At 39.6% G+C, this 19,328-nt stretch overlaps 2 protein-coding genes across 9 annotated transcripts in view; one reads left to right on the top strand and one right to left on the bottom strand.

The window, feature by feature from the left end:
- The first annotated feature begins 3,491 nt into the window (after positions 1–3,491).
- Positions 3,492–6,130, top strand: RPS27A (ribosomal protein S27a). Its single transcript, XM_047782066.1, has 6 exons — positions 3,492–3,573; positions 3,671–3,735; positions 4,205–4,259; positions 4,680–4,765; positions 5,127–5,258; positions 5,942–6,130. Exons 2-6 carry the CDS (start codon positions 3,688–3,690, stop codon positions 6,089–6,091), a joined length of 471 nt encoding a protein of 156 aa, XP_047638022.1. The 5' UTR covers positions 3,492–3,573; positions 3,671–3,687; the 3' UTR covers positions 6,092–6,130.
- Positions 6,131–7,075: 945 nt separating this feature from the next.
- The window catches only part of MTIF2 (mitochondrial translational initiation factor 2), a 33,548-nt gene continuing 21,295 nt past the window's right edge, over positions 7,076–19,328 (bottom strand). For 6 of the 8 annotated variants that reach the window (XM_047782060.1, XM_047782063.1, XM_047782058.1 and 3 more), the window contains 6 exons: positions 16,438–16,642; positions 15,572–15,824; positions 14,110–14,250; positions 12,059–12,223; positions 7,852–7,992; positions 7,076–7,314 (listed from right to left, as the gene is read on the bottom strand). In XM_047782060.1, the coding sequence (XP_047638016.1) occupies positions 7,142–7,314; positions 7,852–7,992; positions 12,059–12,223; positions 14,110–14,250; positions 15,572–15,824; positions 16,438–16,642 (1,078 nt within the window). In that variant the 3' untranslated portion in view covers positions 7,076–7,141. Of the gene's footprint in view, positions 7,315–7,848; positions 7,993–11,828; positions 11,924–12,058; positions 12,224–14,109; positions 14,251–15,571; positions 15,825–16,437; positions 16,643–19,328 lie in introns of those variants that run through there. The other 2 variants (XR_007135131.1, XM_047782064.1) reach the window with 2 other exon arrangements.

Raw genomic sequence — 19,328 nt, 5'->3', positions numbered from 1 at the left:
TCAAAGGCAGGACCTTTATCAGCCCATGGGACACCTTTGCACAGGTTAGAAAAAGACGTCCCTTTCTCTGGGCAGATTTGGCAAGAGGAGCAATGAGCTAGATTTCGGCCTCTAGTCATTCCAGTGTGGGAATGACAGCTTTGCTTACAGGAACTTAGGCTTAACTCTGAGTGACATGGGAAACCATTAGAGGGATTCAATGTGGGTATGAGAGAACTGTCAACAAGGATCATAGAGTTTTTGGCCTCGGCAACTGAAAAGATGGAAATTGCCATTTATGAGATTCAAAGAGCAAGTTCATAAGACCAGGAGTTTGGAACTGCTTATTAGAGATGTTAATTAAGCTGGATATGTGAAGCCAGAGTTCAGGTGAGTGAGTCTGAGTGAGAAATAAATTTATAGGTCATTTGCATGTAAATGATATTTTTAAATTATTTCCAATCTTAAAATTTTAAGTATTTTTAAATTAGAGAGAATGGAAAGACATTTGGTAAATACATTCAAAGCAGAGGTCCAAAGACTGGGCACTCAAAAAAAAAAATTTAAAAAGAAAAGAAGGTGTTCCCATTGTGGCGCAACAGAAACGAATCCAACTAGTAACTATGAGGTTGTGGGTTCGATCCCTGGCCTACCTCAGTGGGTTAAGGATCTGGCATTGAAGTGAGCTGTGATGTAGGTCACAGATACAACTCAGATCCTGCATTGCTGTGGCTGTGGTATAGACTAGTGGCTACAGTTCCGATTCGACCCCTAGCCTGGGAACCTCCATATGCCACAGGTGCGGCCCTAAAAAGCAAAAGAAAAAAATACAAAGACCATGCACTCCAGAGTTTAGAGGTCTGGTAGATAACCAGGAAGAAGCAAGAAAGCCTATAAAAGAGTGTCCAGGGGAGTTCCCTCATGGCTCAGAGGGTTAGGGATCCAACGTTGTCACTGCTGTGGCTCAGGTTCAGTCCCTCACCCAGGAACTTCCCCGTGCCGCTGGTTGGGGTGGGATGTGGGGAGGGGAGGAATGTGCAGGGAGAGAGAAGAGAGATGGAATTAAGTGAAGAAAGCATTTCAAAGAGGAAAGGAGTGATCAACTGTGTCAAACGCTGTTGAAAGTTCAAGTAAGATTAAATGACCATTGAATTTAGCTACAAGGAGGTGATTAGTAGCTATAAGAGCCGTTCTGATTGGAGTGGGTCCAGTCAATGGAAGGAAAAGAATTAGAGACAATGAGTATAGACAATTCTTTCAAGAAGTGTTGTTGTAAATGTGGAGATTAGTTGCTAGAACATGGGTTGTAGTCTTCCAAGGAGAAGAAATGGAGTCTTTAGAAAGTGCCAAAGTAGGGAGTTCCTGTTTTGGCTCAGCAGTAACAAACCCAACTAGAACCCGTGATGATCCCGGTTTTATCCCTGGCCTCATTCAGTGGGTTAAAGGATCAGGTGTGGCCGGGAGCTGCAGTGTAGGTCATAGCCACAGCTCGGATCTGGAGTTGCTGTGGCTGTGGCATAGGCTGGTGGCTACAGCTCCGATTCGACCCCTAGCCTGGGAACTTCCATAGCCATGGATGCAGCCTTAAAAAGACAAAAAAAAAAAAAAAAAAGGAAGAAAGAAAGAGCCAAAATATGAAAGAGCATATCAGGAACTTTGATTACTTCAATGTTAATAAAGTGGTGTAAAGTGAGTAATGGTAATGGGTTTAGCAGATTAGGCTGTAAGGAAGAGGCTGAATATCACATTAAGAAATTTCACTATGTGGGAAAGGAATCTGAAAGAGAATGGCTGTTTGTACATGTATAACTGAATCACTCAGTTGTACAACAGTAATTATCACAACCTTGTGAATCAACAATACCTCAATAAAGCTTAAAAAAAAAAAAAAGAAAAGAAATTTGGGAGTTCCCATTGTGGCTCACTGGGTTACAAACCCAATTAGTATCCATGAGGGTGTGGGTTCAATCCCTGGCCTTGCTCAGTGGGTTGGGGAATCTGGAGATGCCATGAGCTGTGGTGGAGGTCACAGAAGCAGCTCAGATCCTGACGCTGTTGTGTAGGCAGGCAGCTCCAGCTCCCCAATTCAACCCCTAGCTCGGGAACTTCCATATGTCACATGTGTGACCCTGAAAAGCAAAAAAAAAAAAAAAGGAAAAAGAAATTTGGATTTCATCTTGAAGGTGAATTAGAATAATGACATAATCATTTTTTTATTTTTTAGAATATTTTGGAGGCAACAGTGAAGGTAGGTTAGAAAAGAAAGACTGGGAACAGAGAAAATTAAGGAGGACCTACTAGTCACTTATGATGGAACATGAAAATGTGAGAAAAAGAATGTATATGTGTATGTGTGACTGGGCCACCTTGCTGTACAGTAGAAAATTGACAAAACACTGTAAACCAGCTATAATGGAAAAGGTAAAAATCATTAAAAAAAAAAAATTAAGGAGGACCTGAACGTGGGGATGGGGATGCAAAGGAGAGGGCACAGAGAAATAAAGTAAGAAGACAATAGGAGGAGTGTGTATAAGGATTCTGTGGTTTGTACAGCGGAGAAAGGCCAGGGGAAGTGCTAACCCGCCCGCCTCGCCGGGAGAGCGCCCCACACATACTCCAAAAATTTCCTCTTAGGATTTTCACCACAATTCCAAAGTCTAAACTTGGAAACTACAATAAAGAACCATTCCGCAGGTTTCTTTCCCCTATGGCTTCATTAGAAAATTTGAAAACTTCTGACGTTTTTCAACATATTAAGCCATTGCACACTTCGAAGTGACATACTAGACAGAACCTTCTCAGACTAGGGGAGCCTAGGGGGTTGAAGGTGGGGAGGGGCTACAGGCCGAGAAAAAGACCGACCCAAGGTTTTAGGAGCATCACCTATTCAGCTTGCCTGGAGTTGGCTACAGGAATGCCCTTCCCTTGAAGAACCGGGAAGCGTTCGGCGGTAGATGGCTGATCCTCCGCCCCTCACCGCTTATGTAAGGGGATGAACAACACTTTGGTTCCTCCACCCTTTTCCAGCCTCCTAACTTTTCCTCCTAACCATTTCCAACCCATTTACACTTTCCCCGAAACCATTACTGCGCTTCACCCTTGCTCCCACCTAACCTTAACCACCTTCAGCAAACCCCAACTCCAGCGGTAGGCTGTAACTAGGTATAGTAACTAGGAAACCCGGGCGTGTGGAACTGCATCTCGGGACAAGAAGTCCTAAAAAAAAGAAAGCGTTGGAAAACTACAGTTCCCAGAAGTGACTTCTACTTCCTCCCTTTCCCTCGTGAGGCCCCCCCTCAACCCCACCCCCTTTGAAAGACCCTCTTGGCCACGTCAACTAGAGGGAGAAAGCTTTTTAAAAACAATTTTTGAGTTGTTTAAGTCTACTACTTAGAGAGCACTCTGAAGGTTAAAATAAAAAGTAAGCCAGGCTAGAAAAGAGAAGCTAGGTCACGACTTGGTCTGGCATGTGGTTGGACAGCCGCTACGACAGCGCTCAGGCATCGCGTGGACGCCTAGGAGGCGGGGCCTTGGGGGACGTCGGGAAAGCCTTGGACCGTCGGAGCGCCCTTCCTTTCGGATCCGCCATCTATGGTGAGTGTGTGCTCTAGGTCTCTCTCCGCCCCGGGGCCTGCTGTAGCCCTTCTTTGTACCCAAATCTCACTCATTTTCTTCTTTTCCTCACGCTCAGGTGGAACCGCCGCCAAGATGCAGATATTCGTGAAGACGCTGACGGGCAAGACCATCACTCTCGAGGTACGTGCGAGGCAGAGGCAGAAGGCACGGCCTGAAGGAGTGGGGGCTTGAGGCGGATTTCAGCACTCGCGCTGTATTCTGCTTTGCAGTACGTTTCCGAGCCTGCCCTCTGAAACCTGGCTTTGAAGTGAGCGTTGTTACTGCTGAGCAAGGGCTTAGGGCAGGTTTTCGGTAAAAGGTCCGAGCCTGTCACCTCGTCCCGGCCAGGTAGCTGAAGCCGGGTTGGCGTGGCGGGATGGAGGCGTCCCCCGCAGCTCCGCGCGAGCACGTGTGGCTCGGCCGCCACCGCCGTGGCCGGGGCTGGGGGAGGAAGTGTGCGAGCCTGGGAGCCCGCCCAGTGTAGAGAGATCAAGAGGCTTAGGTGACTTCGTGCCCAGCGGCTGCGTACATGAGCAAGCTTCAAGTTGAATTGAGCGTTTATTTTACTTTCTTTTGTGTTACTAATGTACTTGCATTTCAAAACTTATAGGTCGAACCCTCGGATACAATAGAAAATGTAAAGGCTAAGATCCAGGATAAGGAAGGTAATTTTTTTAAACTAATCTCAATATGGATTAATATAACCATTTTAAAACTCATCTGTAGAGGCTCAGGCCATTAGACATATATGCTTTTGGTGGGGTGGAAGAGGTCAGGTTGACAAAAACGCTTTTGAACTAAGACAGTAGACAAATGTTTTGGCATGGGGCTAAGCTGCAGTACCTTCACAAGTGTGAATTTAGATGAGCTAGTTAATTTACATCTGTTATCAGCTATAAAATGATCATGTTAACCCGTATTAAGATTAAATAAGATAAAATTAAACATTTACTTTAGACATTGTCCGTAGCAAAAACTCACTGATGATTATTAGTACCATTTATTTGATTCAGGATTGTAAATCTTGAGCAGATATGCTTGATTTGCAATCACTTAATTTTATTTATTTATTTTAATCTAATTAGGGATTCCTCCTGACCAGCAAAGACTGATCTTTGCTGGCAAGCAACTGGAAGATGGACGTACTTTGTCTGACTACAACATTCAAAAGGTCTGTATGGCAGAAAGAACAGGTCTATCTTAGTTTGGAAATTTTGACCAATAACAAAAGTGAGAAGAATAGCATTAGATTAGAGTAGGTTCCCAGGTGATTCCTACACTGACAATTGAGAAATGCTGCTACAGTCTGACATGTGGGTTTTGCACGTTGTATCACAGTGTAATTTAACGTGTTCCTTAATCTTTCTATAAACTAATAGTTTATATAGAAATCAGATATCTTTTTTTCTTGAGACTCCATCTGTGAGTATATTTATGTCACATCCAGTTAGAAGATGCATGATGTTGTCTGTTTTCAATGGAGCAATAGCATTGATATAATAATTTTTAAAGCCTATTTTGTTCAATAACAGGAGTCCACTCTTCATCTTGTATTGAGACTTCGTGGTGGTGCTAAGAAAAGGAAGAAGAAGTCTTACACCACTCCCAAGAAGAACAAGCATAAGAGAAAGAAGGTTAAGCTGGCTGTCCTAAAATACTATAAGGTGAGCCAATTTAAAATAGGATTTAATAGACATAGAAATTTTGCTTGCGTAATTGGTTTTAAGCTCTTTAATATAAAGGTTTGGTTTTTTCCTGTTTAGTATTCAGATGAGCTTTATATAATGTGGTGTATTTACCATTTGCTTAGTTATTGCAAACTAAGGTTCTGAATTTGAAGTTAGATCCAGGTTCGGGTCTTAAATCCATCTACCACTTGGAAGGCTGGACTTTTAAAACCTCTGAAATTTCTGGAGTAATTGAGGATTTGGGATACCTGAGTTCCTAAATACAAAGTACTAAAAACTACTGCTGTTGTGTAATTAAAAGACTGATTGTTTTGAGTCATTTAAACTAGATTTAAGAACGTGTTATGTGGAATTCTCGTCATGGCGCGGCGGAAATGAATCCGACCAGGAACCATGAGGTTGCGGGTTCAATCCCTGGCCTTGCTCAGTGGGTTAAGGATCCGGTAATGCCATGAGCTGTGGCATAGGTCGCAGACGTGGCTTGGATCTGGTGGCTCCAATCCCGAGTTGCTGTGGCTCTGGCGTAGGCCAGCAGCAACTGCTCCGATTGGACCCCTAGCCTGGGTACCTCCATATGCTGCAGAAGCGGCCCTAGAAAAGACAAAAAGACCCTCCCCAAAAATAAAAATTTATCTTAACACCAAGTTTATGCTTTTTAGGTGGATGAGAACGGCAAAATCAGTCGTCTTCGTCGGGAGTGCCCTTCAGATGAATGTGGTGCTGGAGTTTTTATGGCCAGCCACTTTGACAGACATTATTGTGGCAAATGTTGCCTGACCTATTGTTTCAACAAACCAGAAGACAAGTAATTGTATATTGGTTAATAAAAGACATGAACTAACATTTAATTTGTTGAATTTTATTTCAGTGATATAAAGAGTGATTTTTAAGCATCAAATTGATTGCACTTCTTTGGTAACCTATACTTAGCCAGATTCATATTAGCTGTCTAACTATAAGCCAGTTTGTCAGCATTGTTTTTTGACCTCAGCACTACTGACATTTGGAACTGATAATTCTTTGTTGGGTTCTGTGCATCAGAGACTGAATAGCATCTTTGATGCCAGTAGTACACTACACCTCCCCAGGATCAAAAAAAACCCAGAAGTATCCATACACTGCCAAGTGACAGCTGAAGGTGAGGAAGAACTCCCACCCGCAACCCCTTGAGATCTTGACACTGGTTTCTGTGAATTGGCCTAAATAACCTGGCCTTAAAAGAAGCTATACAATGTACTTGTTTCCTACAAAGGAAGTTTAAAGATGCCGTAAAATTCATTCCAAATGCCTTAGTTTGGGATGCTCAGTGTTTGCTATCTGCCTTAATAGGGGAATTCACTATTGTCCAATGTTAAAGTAAGTGCTTTAAGTTTATTTAGCTGGTTTTTAGATTCAATGATATACCAATAATTAACAAATGCCCTTTAACCATATTTCCCTACTCCAGTTGGAGGTATCCTTAAATAAGGTTTTCTGGTTGTGTAGCATTTGACACACATAGTAACATTTGGTAGAAGTTTTTGACCACTAGAGGTGAATTATGACTGAGTAAAATAAAAATAGCTGCTGCTCTATAATAACATTCCAACACTACACTTTTTTTTTCTTTTATTTTTTTTTAGGGCCACACCCACAACACATGGAATTTCCCAGGCTAGGAGTCAAACTGGAGCTGCAGCTATGCCACAGCAACATGGGATCTGAGCCACATCTGCAACATACACCACAGCTCATGGCAATGCCAGATCCCCAACCCACTGAGCAAAAGCAGGGATAAAAACCATGTCCCCATGGATACTAGTTAGATTCGTTACCACTGAGCCATGACAGGAACTCATTTGTACTTTTTAAATACAATTTTAAAATCCTGGATCCCAAGAAGTCTTGGCTGGAACTTCTTTTTCTTCATAACAAACAATACCATCTCCCACTTTAAACTCTATCTTTTCTTCATCCAAACTGAGACCACAATCCATTCCAGTTTTGATGACAGAAATATCATCTTTATGGTGTTTCAGTGAGATCAATGAGCCTTAAAAGAAACAAAGTTCATATATTCAAATAAATAGTTATTGTAGCACAGTGTCTAGAAAATTACAATGAAGTTACAGACTTTACAGTTCTATCATGTTAAACAATGGGACTAAATACCAGCAAAACCAAAGGAAAATGAAGTTTGCTTAATACAAGGTGCAATTTGTGTCGAAAAATACTAATAAATCTTCCTTCTCAAAGGTAACACTTGGCAGAGGATGGGACTGTACTCAGGACTTGACAGATAAACCAGGATGAAGACATGGCAGGCAAAGGGTCCTTAAAGGATGGAAATAATTAAAATAATGTAGAGCGAGAGTAGGAGATATGGCTGGAAAAGTAGCTTGGGACCAATTTTTAAAACCTTACAAGACTGGGGAACTGACAATTCTGGAAGACTCACTGGGACTGGAGACCAGATAGGACTTAGGAAGAAGTGGCTGAACAAGGATCACAGGAGCGAAAGACAAATATTTCAGATGGTTACCTAGGATCATCAGGTTTTGGTGACTGGGTGTGGTACGACATTGCTTACCCTTCCAAATGACATGCCCATTACGGATTAATTTAAATTTTTTTTGCTTTTCCAACTGTCCCTTTTGGACTCTGCAGCCAGCAACAGGAATCTTCTTCTTCCCTTCTGTTATGGAGAAGGTAGCTAGTATAGAAGCCTCACCTTAAGGAAGAAGAGAACATTAATATAGAGAAAACAAAAAATTCTGAGAAATAATTTCTGACATTCTGCAGGGCAAGAATTAAAGGTGTGAGAGAAATGAGAAACATATGCATAGAGGTCCTGATTTTCTGGCTCCACCAACTTCATTGTCCTGACCAATATCAGAAATAAAAGGCCAACAAGCACATGAAAAAATGCTCAACATCACTGATAATTAGAGAAATGCAAATCAAAACTACTATGAAGTAACATCTCACACCAGTCAGAATGGCCATCATTAAGTCCAAAAATAACCAATGCTGGACAGAGTGGAGAAAAGGGAACCCTCCTACACTGTTGGTGGGAATATACATTGGTATAACCACTATGGAAATAAGTATGGAGGTACCTTAGAAAACCATATATAGAGCTACCATATGACCCAGTAATCCCACTCTTGGGTATATATCCAGACAAAAATTTCCTTGAAAAAGATACATGCACCAGTATGGTATGTTCACTGCAGCACTATTCACAATAGCCAAGACATGGAAACAACCTAAATGTCTATCAATAGATGAATGGATTAGGATGTGGTACATATACACAATGGAATATTACTCAGCCATTAAAAGTTTGCTTGTTTTTGTCATTTCTAGGACCCCACCCATAGCATATGGAGGTTCTCAGGCTAGGGGTCTAATCAGAGCTATAGCTGCCAGCCTATGCCAGAGCCATAGCAACACAGGATCCAAGCCATGTCTGCAACCTACACCACAGCTCAAGGCAATGCCGGATCCTTAACCCACTGATCAAGGCCAGGGATTGAACCTGCAACCTCATAGTTGCTAGTCGGAACTAACCACCAAGCCACGATGGGAACCCCATAAGCCATTAAAAGAAAAGAAATAACAGCATTTGTAGCGACAAGGATGGACAAAGAATATGCTAAGTGAAGTCAGTCAGACAATGAGACACCATCAAATGCTATCACTTACATGTGGAATCCAAAAAAAGGACACAATGAACTTCTTTGCAGAACAGACACTGACTCACAGACTTTGAAAAACTTATGGTTTCCAAATGAGACAGGCTGGGGGGGTGAAGGGATGCACTGAGGGTTTGGGATGGACATGCTGTAAAATTTGGCTGTGATGATTGTTGTACATCTACAAATGTAATGAAATCCATCAAGTAATTTTTAAAAAAATCATACAAAAAAGATGTGGTATATATACAAAATAGAATACTACTCTGCCATAAAAAAGAACAAAATAATGACATTTGCAGCAACATGGAGGGAATTAGAGACTCTCATACTGAGTGAAGTAAGTCAGAAAGAGAAAGACAAATGTCATATGATATCACTTATATCTGGAATCTAATATACAGCACAAAGGAACATTTCCACAGAAAAGAAAATCAGGAACTTGGAGAACAGACTTATGGTTGCCAAGGGGCCGGGGAGTGGGATGGTCTGGGACTCTGGGGTGAACAGATGCAGACTATGGCCTTTGGAATGGATAGGCAATGAGACCCTGCTGTACAGCACTGAGAACTATATCTAGTCACTTATGATGAAGCATGATAATATGAGAAAAAAGAATGTATATGTGTATGTGTGACTGGGTCACCTTGCTGTACAGTAGAAAATTGACAGAACACTGTAAACCAGCTATAATGGAAAAAAATAAAAGTCATAAAAAAAAAAGAAAGAAAAGCATGATGTGTTTGATTAGGTTGCTTTGTTACACAACAGAACTTAAACACTGAAAATCAACTATACTTTAATAATAATAATAATAATAATAAAAAGGCAATACAACTTTCAACAGACTCTCTTAGGACACTTGCTTTTAGAATCCAGCCATCATTCTGTGAGGAAGCCCAGACCATATGGAGAAGGCCATGTGGGGAGGAAAAAGAGCCCCTCATCCTTAGTCCCAGTCAAGCTCCCAGCCAATAACCAGTGCCTACTTGCCAGGCATATGAGTCATCTTGGAAGTAACACCTCTGCCTTCAGTCAAGTTGACACTGCATGAAGCAGGGACAAGCCCTCCTCACCAAGTTCTGCTCAAATCACAAACTCATGAGCAAAATAAAATAATAGTGGTTGTGGCCACTAGGTTTTAGTTGTGGTTTGTTACATAACAAAAGGTAAATGGAACATCAGTCCTATGGTGAGAGCAAATCAGGATAGCTAATTTTGCTTTCTAATTGGTTCAAAAGGAAACTTAGAATGTGCAATGCATTCAAACACTTTCCAACTCAAAAATGTTTGTGATGATAAAAAATAAAAAACTTTTAAATAAAAAGAAAAAAGAAATAAAAGCATGAAAATCCATGGGTATTCTTGGAAAAGAAAATCACAAAAATGTGCTCACCAAAAGAATGAATCAAAGAAAAATTTTATTCTTCGGCTGAATAAAATGCAGTAGAAGATAATAACAATTGGTAAAGTTAGTATAATTTCTGTCTGCTCCACAAAAACCTAGTTTTCCTCAATATTATTTCCTAGAATGGCTCATTCAATGATTTTTTTTTTCTTTTTTTTTTTGGGTCTTTTTAGGGCTGAATCCATTGCATGTGGAAGTTCCAAGGCTAGGGGTCGAATCAGAGCTGCAGCTGCTGGCCTACACCACAGCCACAGTAATGTGGGATCCAAGCCACATCTGCGACCTATGCCAAAGCTTGTGGCAATGCTGGATCCTTAACTCACTGAGCAAGGCTGGGGATTAAATCTGCATCCTCATGGATATGAAGTGATTCTTAACCTACTGAGCCACAACAGGAATTCCTATCTGATTTATTTTTAATCTCACCGTTGGTAATTTATATCTCAATTCTGTTATTGAGCTTACTTTTTTTACTGACTGAAAATTAAATTCCAATAATAACAGGGTATCACACACTATAATGTACCAGCTTTCTATGGTTAGTGTTATTTGATGCTTGCTTACCCCTAGAAACCTTCTCATGTCTCATAGTTTTCCAAAATGCTCTAAGCATAAGAACATACAAATCTCTTTGTGATCATGTTTAGGTCAGAAAAGTCTAAAATCTGTATTGTGGACCAAAAATGCAAATACTGAGTCTCATTATAAGGAAATATGAGACAAATCCTAATTAAAGTACATCCAGCAAAGTCACTAGCCTACATACTTCAAAAATGTCAAGGTCAAAAAAGACTGGAGAACTATGATCTGTGATCCTGAACTGAGGGAAAACTGTATGCTTATAAAGTATGTTTTAGGAACAATGAACAAAATTTGAAATGGACTGTAACTTAGATAAGAGTATTAATGTTAAACCTCCTGAGTTTGAGACTTGTTCTGTGGAGACAACATCCTTGTGTTTGGGAAATGCAAGCATTTAGGGGCAAATGAAAACAGTATCTTAAATTTACTATCAAATGGTCCATCAAATGTGTGCGTGTAATGGAGGGAAGGGGAGGACTAAAGCAAAATGTAAACAACTGCTGTACTAGGAGGGTGCTCCTTATACTTTTCCAGTAATTCTTCTGGAAATTTAAAACTATCATCAAAATAAAACGGTAACCTAAAAAAATCTGTATGTGGGAAGGAAAAAGAACGGATAAAATGATTCAGCCCATCTTAAATAAACTTAGCCTTAAGTCTGGCCAATACGTTAGAAAAAAAGTTTTTAAATGCTTAATATTTAAATGTAAAGTGAATTTTCTTCTCAGGGTGGATTTCTCTGCTAGCTGCAGTACAAAATCAACTGTCCTTTTACAACACTGTTAGTAATCTTTATGCCTCCCATGCCAATCTACTTTGTACTACAATTATAGTTTTTTTATATCTAGCTTGAAGGCAACTTCTCGCTGCCTTATTTACCTTTGTATCCTCACTGCCAAAGCACATCTTGCAGAGGGGCAAGTGTTTGTAATTCATATGAAGTTTCACTGAACTCTTATCCATAGTAATTTTTTCTAGAACACAGGATATATGTTGGAACAGTGAACATATTTAAACAATGAAATATGTTTCCCTTAAATTTTGCTTTCAAATTTTTTTACAGCAGATAAGATATGAATGTTTAAAGGGAAAGTTCAGTGAACAATTACCTATTATGTGCTCTTCCACAGCACAGGGCAATCTGCTGCTCAGTTCCTCCTGCACATCTTCAATAAGACGGTAAATGATTTTGTGAAGTTTAATTTTTACTCCTTTTTTTGCAGCTGACTGCTGGATAACATTGCTTGCATTCACATTGAAGCCATATATAACACCTGGCAAGCAGAAATACAATCAATAAAGTAGCACAAAAACTGCATTTAATTTGTCTTGCAAGCAGAAACTCAAATCTAAATTATCTCCTACGTAAATTAAAAACAAGTGGGAGACATCTCACTATATCTCACATCTCACTAAATTCTATAGTTTGTTCTCATGAAAACTAATTACTATTAATAGTAAACTTATTATTAAATTCTGTTATTAACTACAATCTTATAGTCTGCAACTTTTGTGGTTTACACTTAGGTACTCGGCTATCCAAAAGATGTTAAAAAGTACAGCTGATCCTTAAGCAGCACAGGTGTTAGGGGTGCAGATGTTCCATGTAGTTGAAAATCTGAGTATAACTTATACTTCGCCCTCCACATAAATGTGGTTCCTCCACATCGGAGGACTCAACCAACCTCAGAGTGTGTAGTACTATAGTATTTACTACGGAAAAAAATTCACATCTAAGTGGACCCACTGTTCAAACCCCTGCTGTTCAGGGGTTAACTATAGTTACTTAATTGAAAAAGTTCAAGAGCTATTTAAGAAATGAAAGAAGATCCATGGAACTGACCATTTTACCAAAGAACAAATAATTTATTTAACTGCAAATACCATGGGGTGGGAGTGGAGGAAGCAAACCCCCCCCCCCACTCTTGCCTTAAACAAGTGGAAAAAATTAATGCAAACAGTTTAATCACCTTGAAAATCTTATCATTAAGAAATCATTCAAGGGGAGATCCCTGGTGGTCTAGAGGTTAGGACTTGGTACTTTCAACTGCTAAAGCCCAGGTTTGATCCCTGGTCTGGGAACTGCAATCCCACATCAAGCCACTGCACATCGCAGCCAAATTAAAATTAAAAAAGAAAGAAAGAGACCATTTAACATACCACATTACCTACATTACATAGTATAGTCAGTGCCCATAAAATACTTTGAATTAACCAGCATTACTGAAAACACCTTTTCAGTAGTAGATGTAACATCTAATTCTAATCAAGTTAGGTCATGAAGGACCTCCTTCCTAAATGATTAATTACACAATAACATTGGTGCTTTGCCTAGATGTTAAACCTAGTTAAGTGACAGTCATGCAGATACGAGTACCCTTTCTGTGTATGCTAAGTTTGACTAATAAACAGTCCCTCTGCATTCATGACATTTAAAGCTAAAAGGTTTGATCTAAGAAAAACATGATTTGTAAAACTGTAAGTGAACAGGAGTTCCTGCTGTGGCTCAGTAGAAACAAACCTGACTAGTATCTACGAGGATGTGGGTTCGATCCCTGGCCTTGCTCAGTGGGTTAAAGATCCGGTGTTGCCATGAGCTGCAGCATAGGTCTCAGACAAAGCTTGGATCTGGCATGGCTGTGGCTGTGCAGGCAGCTGCAGCTCCTATTCGACTTCTAGCCTGGCAACTTCCATATGCCACAGGTATGGCCCTAACAAGCAAAAAAAAATTAAAAATAAAAATAAATCAATAAAATTATAAGTGAACAAAACAAAAGTAAAAGATGAAGGAAAGTTCTGAACAGACTGATTACAGGTATAGGAGTACTCAAAAGTGTGAACCAAGCTTGGGTTTGGTGGGGAACTGGGAGAGCTGAGGGGGCAGTAATGGTACCTTGAAAAAAAAAAAAACAAAACAAGAAATGCTAGTGGGGTTTGCAATAGTTCCCCAAGGTTTCAGTACAAGAATGACAAGCGAAGCTATGGCTGCAATACTGAACATCCAGTTTGCCTTCAATCACTATCAGAGACAGGACGTCAAGAGGGAGGGAGAGGCTGATCGGGGTAAATGTTAGATGTGACCAGCCAAGCAACAAAAGACAGAAGGTTCACAATGTGTTCCAGGGAACACAGTTGAACAAACAGGAAACGGAATCCTTACCATTAAATGTTTCAGCAAGTTTAACATCATTTTCACTAATATCACCCACACCGAAATGTACTAATTCTAGTTCGCACTCATGTGAAGCATCATAGGTATCCATAATGTTTAAAATGGCCTCAAGAGAACCATCAACATCACCTAAATACAGCAAAAGTTTAAAATTACTGGTGTTATAAGTTAAGCATTAACAGACAAAAAAATAACAATAATCTATTTAAAGCAATAATAGGAATGGCATTTACCATGAAATCCACTTTTCTTTAGGTTTAGCATTATAAGTATCTACTTAACTGAATAAAATATGATAAACCACATGTACATTTACAACAAAATCCACAAGAGAAATGTTTACTGGAGTTCTCTTGTGACCCAGTGGGCTGGGGATCCTGAATTGCCACTGCAGCAGCTTGGGTGGTTGCTATGGAACAAGTTTGATCCCTGGCCCAGGAACTTATGCATGGGGCAGGAGTAGCCAAAAAAAAAAAGAAAGAAAGAAAGAAAGAAAAATGTTTACTAAGAAAATCTCCCAGAGTTCCCACCATGGTGCAGTGGGTTAAGAATCTGATAGCAGCAGTTCAGATTGCTGTGGGGGTACAGGTTTGATCCCTGGCCAGTGCAATGAAATAAAGATCTGGGGTTGCCGAAGCTGCAGTATAGGTCACAGCTGAGGCTCTGATCCAGTCCCTGACCTGGGAACTTCCATATGCTGCAATGTGCAGCCAAAAAAAAAAAAAAAAATTTTTTTTTAATTTTAAAAAGGAGTTTCCACTGTGGCACAGCAGAAACGAATCCAACTAGGAACCATGAGGTTGCAGGTTCAATCCTTGGCCTCGCTCAGTGGGTTAAGGATCCGGTGTTGCGGTGAGCTGTGGTGTAGGTCGCAGACGCAGCTCGGATCTGGCATTGCTGTGGCTGTGGTGTAGGCTGGCAGCTGTAGCTCCCTAGCCTGGGAACCTTCATATGCCGCTGGTGTGGCCCCAAAAAAAAGATGTTGAAAAAAAAAATTTGTTCAAAAATGAAAATCTCCCCTCATGGAGGGCGGGCAAAAAGGGTGAAGGAGGTCAAAAGGTACAAACTTCCAGTTATAAAATAAATTTGTCATGGGGATGTAATAAACAGCATGGTAACTATAGGTAATAATAAACAGTGTATTATATACCGAAAGTTGCTAAGAGATTAAGTTTTAAAAGTGCTCATCACAGGAAAAAAATTTTTAACTATGCATGGTGACAGATATTAACTACACCTATTGTGGTGATCATTTCACCATATATACAAATACCAAATCATTATGAAACTAATATAAGCTTACATGTCAATTATATCTCAATTTTTTAAAATCTCCCCCTCAAATACTGAAATAATACTGGCTTAAATTTAATGCCCCAAGTTAATTTGGGAATGGTGAAATAGATATAATCCCAAAATGAGTTGTAAAGTAAAATCTTTTAAAAGTCACCTTTAATAATTATAGGAAGTACATCTGAATCTCTTTCTACTTTTTCTTTTAGCTTTAAGGGTTGCTGCTGTTTTTTTTCTTTGTACTTTATAAACGATCTCTCCTTCCAGGGCAAAGTGCCGTACTTCTCCCGGGCTTTCTGATGTGCTTCTTGGTGTTCCTTTCGCTTTTCTTCTATTAACTTCAGATCCTCTTTACTTTTCTCCTGCTCTTGCTCATATTTCCTCCAGTCAACAACTTCACGTGCCCTTGCCTTTATAAGGAAAAAAGTGGGACTTATTTAACTAAATAGAAACCAGTAACTGCTACTTTTTTCCCTCCACTATGAAATTAGCTTAACTCATATGTGAAACCACTAATTTTAAAGTTTTGAGAGCTTATAAAACTTTAATATGGAGGCATTGCATAAATGTGAAATTACTTAAAAATCTTATCTCAAATTCTTATAAATTCTATATCCAAACTGACATCACTGGTCCCCCTCATATTCCCCCCCACCCACTTTTTTTCCATTTTAGGGCCACACCCACGGCATATGGAGGTTCCCAGGCTAGGGGTGGAAATCGGAGCTACAGCTGCCAGCCTACACCACAGCCACAGCAACGCAGGATCTGAGCCTTGTCTGCGATCTACACCACAGCTCACGGCAATACCAGATCCTTAACCCACTGACCAAGGCCAGGGATCAAACCCGAATCCTCATGGATCCAAGTCGGGTTCGTTAACTGCTGAGACAAAGAGAACTCCCACATCCCCTTATATAATACTGAATTATTTATTAACATCAATATACTTACACATAACTATAGACTAATATTTTAAATCATTATATCATATCTACTGTATAGGAATTAAGCTTGATATACCTCAGATTCTACTTCAAGAATTTCATCTCCTGCAGAAGGGAGATCTCTCCAGCCTATAATTCCTACTGGCATGCTAGGACAGGCCTCATTGATTGTTTTTCCATTTTCATCAAACATTAAGCGTACTTTTGCCCAACTCTTTCCAGCAACCAGAATGGAGCCTTTTTTCAAAGTTCCTCTTTGAATTATAGCTGTAGTAACAGGACTAATATGAAAATAAAAGTACATATTCTTAATCCATTATTAGGATGTTATAGTACTTTCTTAAGTAGAGCAAAGATACCTTTATGAGATTAAAATATATATAATATGTACACACAGGGTTAATTCTACTACTTCTCAATTTCTCAAGCAGTTTTCCATACTATAAAACTATTTCTTCACAATTGCAACCTAAATGTCCACCAATGGAAGAATGGATAAAGGAAATACAGTATATACATAGAATGTAGTATTATACAACCTTAGGAAAGAAAATCCTGAAGTTCACTTGTGGTGTAGTGGATTAAAGATCTGGTATTGTCACTCCTATGGCTTGAATTGCAATTGTGTCTCAGGTTTGATCCCTGGCTTGGGAATTTCCGCAAGCCACAGGTGCAGCCAAAAAAAAAAAAAAAAAAGACAATATTACATGATTCCACTAATGTGAAGTGTCTAAAGTAGTCAAAATCATAGAAGCAACTACTGAAGTAACTAGGGAAATGTAGCTGCCAAAGGCTGGGGGGAGGTAAAGGGGAAATTAGTACTTCATGGGTATAGAGTTTGTAAGATGAAAAAGTTCTAAAGATCTGTTGTACAACATTGTGAGTATATTTAGTGAACAGTATGTTTAAAGATGGTTAAGATCAGAGTTCCCTGGTAGCTCACTGGGTTAAGGATCCAGTGCTATACTGTAGCTTTGGTTATTGCTGTGGTAAGGGTTCAATCCCTGGCCTGGGACCCTCCATATGCTGTGGGTACATCCAAAAAAGTAAAATGAAGTAAAAATTTAAAAAAATCCTAAAAAATCGGAGTGTCCATGGTGGCTCAGCAGTACTTGACTAGTATCCAATCCCTGGCCTCACTCAGTGGGTTAAGGATCTGGTATTGCTGTGAGCTGTGGTATAGGTCACAGACATAGCTCTGATGTAGTGTTGCTGTGGCTATGGTTTAAGCCGGCAGTTGCAGCTCCAATTCGACCCCTAGCCTGGGAACTTCCATATGCTGCAGGCACAGCCCTAAAAAAAATAATAAAAAATAAATAAACACATTTTAAAAAATGGTTATGATGGTAAATTTAGTGTTATGCAACTTTTGCCATAATAAAAAAATAAATACACAAAAAACATTTCTTGTAAGGTTACTGTAGTAAAGGGTGCAGACAGCTGAGTGTTCTGAGAGAATCTTAATCCCCTTTCTATAATTTGTTCAGCAGTGAAAAGACCTCTTTTGCTGATACTGTGGGAAATTAAAGAGAACACTATTCCAACTATCTTACTATATATTATATTAATGGGTAAGGACATAAAGAATTTAGAAACCCTGGGAGTTCATGTTGTGGCTCCATGGGTTAAGAATCTGCTAGTATCCATGAGGATGCAGGTTCAATCCCTAGCCTCGCTCAGGGTTAAGGATCCAGCTTTGCCACAAACTGTGATATAGGTCACAGATGCAGCTTGGATCTGGCATTGCTATGGCTGCGGTGTATGCCGGCAGCTGCAGCTCCAATTCAGCCGCTAGCTCAGGAACTTCCCTATGCTGTGAGTGCAGTCCTAAAAAGACCAAAAAAAGAAACACTAAAATGTACCAACTACTATTTTATTCCAATTTATGTTAGACTATAAGGCTTCACCAATTCAGCTAAAAAAAAAGTCAAAATGAACTACTAAATCAACTAAATATGACTACTAAATGTACACAGATAATTGCTATAGTCTACTGATAATTGTGTAATTGTGTGTTTGTGTTCTGTGTGCTACTGCAATAAAATACTTTCCAAAACAAATGCTTTGAAAATATTGTTCATGGATTTACAATAACATGCAATAAAAACAATATATTGTTATATGTCAATGAATTAGACAACCTTGAAGAAATAGACAACTTTTTAGGGACATAGAGGCCACCAAAACTGAATCAAGAAGAAACAGATCATCTGAACAGACAGATCACTAGAAATGAAACTGAATATGTAGGAGTTCCCATGTGGCTCAGCAGTAATGAACCTACTAGTATCCATGAGGACAAAGGTTACATCCCTGGCCCTGCTCAGTGGGTTAAGGATAAGGCATTGCTGTGAACTGTGGTGTAGGTCACAGATGTGGCTCAGACCTGGTGTTGCTGTGGCTGTGGTGCAGGCTGGCAGCTTAACTCCGATTTGACCCCTAGCCTGGAAACTTCTACATGTTGCAGGTGTGGCCCTAAAAAGAGAAAAACAAAATTGTCACTGTATGCAGATGACATGATACTATATATAGAAAACCCTACAGACTCCATACAAAAACTACTCCAACTGATCAAAAAATTCAGCAAAAGAATAGGATACAAGAGTAACATTCAGAAATTGGTTGCATTTCTGTATACTAACAATGAGATACTAGCAAAGGAATACAAAAATACAATGCCTTTTAAAATCACACCCCAAAAAATTAAATACCTAGGAATAAACCTGACCAGGAGGTAAAAGACTTACATGCTGAGAACTATAAAACATTAATCAAGGAAATTAAAGAGGATTCAAAGAAATAGAAAGATATCCCATGCTCCTTATTGGAAGAATTAATATCATTAAAATTTAGGCCCCACTACTCAAAGCGATCTACAGATTCAATGCAATCCCTATCCAATTACCCAGAACATTTCTCATAGAACTAGAACAAACAATCCAAAAATTTATATGGAACGATAAAAGA

The sequence above is a fragment of the Phacochoerus africanus genome, chromosome 5 (assembly GCF_016906955.1).
Source record: "Phacochoerus africanus isolate WHEZ1 chromosome 5, ROS_Pafr_v1, whole genome shotgun sequence".
NCBI classification, from domain to species: Eukaryota; Metazoa; Chordata; class Mammalia; order Artiodactyla; family Suidae; genus Phacochoerus; species Phacochoerus africanus.
The sequence above is the reverse complement of the archived record's forward strand: the minus strand, read 5'-3'. Positions and strand labels throughout refer to the sequence as shown.